At 57.1% G+C, this 3,554-nt stretch overlaps 1 protein-coding gene across 1 annotated transcript in view; it reads right to left on the bottom strand.

The window, feature by feature from the left end:
* Positions 1 to 3,551, bottom strand: part of SLC9A1 (solute carrier family 9, subfamily A (NHE1, cation proton antiporter 1), member 1) — a gene marked incomplete at both ends in the record, with an annotated part of 29,356 nt that extends 25,805 nt beyond the window's left edge. Inside the window, 1 exon segment of the mRNA XM_009083583.1 lies at positions 3,483 to 3,551. Within this exon segment, the coding sequence (XP_009081831.1) occupies positions 3,483 to 3,551 (69 nt within the window).
* Between the last annotated feature and the right edge of the window lie 3 nt (positions 3,552 to 3,554).

The raw sequence follows: 3,554 nt of genomic DNA, 5'->3' as shown, positions 1-3,554 counted from the left end.
CCCCCATGGAAACTGGATGTCCAGTTTAGAGAGCCTGGAGATGTGTGTGCCTCATCCTGCCATCCCAGGTTGTACTGCACAGGCATGCAGTGGTGCTGGTTGTGTAAGAGCTATCCCTGGGTGGAAAAAAGCCTATTTTGCTGCTCCTGAACAACATCCTGTCACCAGGGTGGGACAGATGACGCCAGCATTTGGACATGGAGCAGTGAGACATTTTTGCAGCTCACGAGTGCAGGGAGCTGTACCAACAACTTGGGATCTACATACCAAGACAACATGAACAAGTAACACTATCCCCATCAAAACCCTGGAGAAGAGGCCAAGGGAAAGGATGTCCCAGGACTGCCCTGCTGTCTAAGCCTCTCTCAGTGGAGCAGGTAAGCTAAGGTGTGGATTTTGACATAATCAGCATCCCTGGAGCTCTGCAGAGGACCCTTGGCAAACTTGCAGGGCAGCTCCTCCTAAAACACAACCCCTCCAACACGCAGTCTTGCATAATCCCTGTAACACGTAAGAGGAGCTCCGACAGAAATAACTTTTCCTGCAGCACAACCGAGCCCTAACTTCAGGCAAGGGCGGCAGGAACAGCTTCCTGCAGCGCCCGGCGCAGTGCTGATGACGGACGGTGCCCGTGGGAGGATGCCCTCGTGTTCCCCACCACGTCTATCCCCCAAGAGCCACTGCCCACTGCCCATTCTGGTGTTTTCCAGCCGCGGTTTCCCAACGCACGCCCCGAGCAGGGCCGCAGGCCATTAGCCCCTCCTTTCTCCAGCAGCTTCCGCACAGATACTCCTGATTTCATCACTCTTTGCTCTCCGAGGCAGGAGGACTGAAAGCGCAGTGCAACAGCACCCGCACAGCTCGCAGAGGTCGCTTGGCACGCGTTGGGAAGAGCCCTGGGAAAGGAGATTTTCACCCTATGGAGAGGCACCTGCCAGCTGAACGTGTCTGAAAGCATTTTGGGCAAAGCTAGGAAGGGATAAACCCCATGGATCCCACCTTGCCCCAACTGTCTGTCTCCCAGACAAGCCTCCTGCACCCACACATAAATTAAACACCCAGGGGGGACTGTGAAAATGGGGCTGTACCTGCCCATGCAACTCACTGCAGGCTGGGAAGGGAATGAGGTATTTTTAGGAACAGCTGGGCAGGAAGGATCTGAACTCCTGAGGGTCTCTCAGACTCCTCCAAAGCAGGACAGGGCACTGTTTACAACAGGCAGCAGCGTAGAAAAGCTCCCAAAACAACACTTCCCTCATCAAGCTGGAGTGCTCCGTAAGGAACACTGCTGTGAGCGTTATTAAATCACTGATGGTAATTGAGGAGCAAAATGAAGGAGCACAGAGCTCCCTTTCGTCCTCACCCACTCCAAGGCAGGGACAGGCAAACATTTCACCTGTCCTCCTGGCTTTCCCACCACGGACAGGACCGGGGCCAGCTCAACCTCTGCACTGCCAGAGGCCGCGGCCGGCGAGAGCAGAACAGCTACATCACGTCACAGGCTTAGGGGTAATTCAGTTGGTATTGATCCAGCTGCAGAAGTTCGGAAAACACTTTGTCAACAACCCCCACCCCGGCAGGCTGCTGCTTTCCCAGAGCAGGTCATCCTAGCAGGTGACTCTTCCAGCCCTGATGCCGTTATCTTTAATGCGGGAATCCTCCGGACGCTTTGCAGCAGAGACACCTGCCCACCCTGGTTTGCTGCGGAGGGGGAGGAAGGGGAGGCTGAAGTACCAAGAGATTTTTAAGTGACTTCTCCAAGGTTACAAAAGGCATCTGTGGTTGAGAAGGGAAGCAAACAAACCAGACTCATCCTCCCTGAGTATTAAAAGGAGGAAAGCAAACCTGGTCCAAGCAGGGGATGGTTGGGGGTCAGGGAGCATCTTCAGCCCTGCTGCAGGGCAGGGAGATGAGCTACCCCATGGGAGCAGAGGGGCTGAGGTGCTGCTGCCTGCCAGGCCCAGGGCAGAGACCCAAGGTCGTGGGGAGGAGAGCAGAGCCCACCCTGGCCCGGTATCACGTCACAGGCTTAGGGGTAATTCAGTTGGTATTGATCCAGCTGCAGAAGTTCGGAAAACACTTTGTCAACAACCCCCACCCCGGCAGGCTGCTGCTTTCCCAGAGCAGGTCATCCTAGCAGGTGACTCTTCCAGCCCTGATGCCGTTATCTTTAATGCGGGAATCCTCCGGACGCTTTGCAGCAGAGACACCTGCCCACCCTGGTTTGCTGCGGAGGGGGAGGAAGGGGAGGCTGAAGTACCAAGAGATTTTTAAGTGACTTCTCCAAGGTTACAAAAGGCATCTGTGGTTGAGAAGGGAAGCAAACAAACCAGACTCATCCTCCCTGAGTATTAAAAGGAGGAAAGCAAACCTGGTCCAAGCAGGGGAAGGTTGGGGGTCAGGGAGCATCTTCAGCCCTGCTGCAGGGCAGGGAGATGAGCTACCCCATGGGAGCAGAGGGGCTGAGGTGCTGCTGCCTGCCAGGCCCAGGGCAGAGACCCAAGGTCGTGGGGAGAGCAGTGCCGACCCTGGCCCAGCGGGCCTGGGGGCTTGCAGAGAACATGTAGGGGAATTTGCCTTGGGGTATGTGGGGTGGTTCCACCCTGGGATGTTCAGATGGTCTCTCCTTGGGATGCTCACAGGGGTCCCTCCTTGGGATGCTCAGGGGTGACTGTCCCATTCGTCTGGGTGGTCCTGCCCTGCGATACTTGGGGGTTCTCTCTTTGGGATGCTCAGAGGTCCCACCCTAGGATGCTCATGGGGTCCCTCCTTGGGATGCTTGGGGGTGTTGGTCAAATTTGGTTGGAGTGTCCTGCTCTGTGATGCTCTGGGGGTCCCTCCTTGGGATGCTTAATGTGCCTGTTCCATGACACTGGGGAGGTCCCACTCTGGGATGCTCAGAGGGTCCCTCCTTGGCATGCTTGAGGGTGTTGGTCCCATTTGGTTGGAGTGTCATGCTCTGGGGGTCCCTCCTTGAGATGCGGGAGGCACCTGCTCCACGACACTGGGGGTCCCTCTCTGGGATGCTCAGGAGGTCCCTCCTCGGGATGTTCAGGGGTGCCTGTCCCATTTATCTGGGGTATCCTACTCTGTGATGCTCTGGGGGTCCCTCCTTGGGATGCTTGAAGTGCCTGTTCCATCACACTGGGGGTCCCTTCTTGTGATGCTCAGAGGTGCCTGTTCTATGACACTGGGGTGTCCTGCTCCATGATGCTCTGGGGGTCCCTCCTTGGGATGCTTGAAGTGCCTGATCCATCACACTGGGGGTCCCTCCCTGAGATGCCCAGGAGGTCCCTCCTTGTGATGCTCAGAGATGCCTGTCCTACGACACTGGGGGGTCCTGCTCCGTGATGCTCTGGGGGTCCCTCCTCGGGATGCTGGAGGCACCTGCTCCACGACACTGGGGGTCCCTCCCTGCAATACTGGGGATTCCCTCCCCACTCCCCTTCCCCGGGACGCCCCCCACGCCGCTGCCCACCTACCCAGCTTCATGAGACAGGCCAGGAGGATCCAGAGCGAGATCTCGAAGGGGATGCGGACGTGGGTGTAGTCGA

This window comes from Acanthisitta chloris, unplaced genomic scaffold, assembly GCF_000695815.1.
Source record: "Acanthisitta chloris isolate BGI_N310 unplaced genomic scaffold, ASM69581v1 scaffold19761, whole genome shotgun sequence".
Lineage (NCBI taxonomy): Eukaryota > Metazoa > Chordata > Aves > Passeriformes > Acanthisittidae > Acanthisitta > Acanthisitta chloris.
The sequence above is the reverse complement of the archived record's forward strand: the minus strand, read 5'-3'. Positions and strand labels throughout refer to the sequence as shown.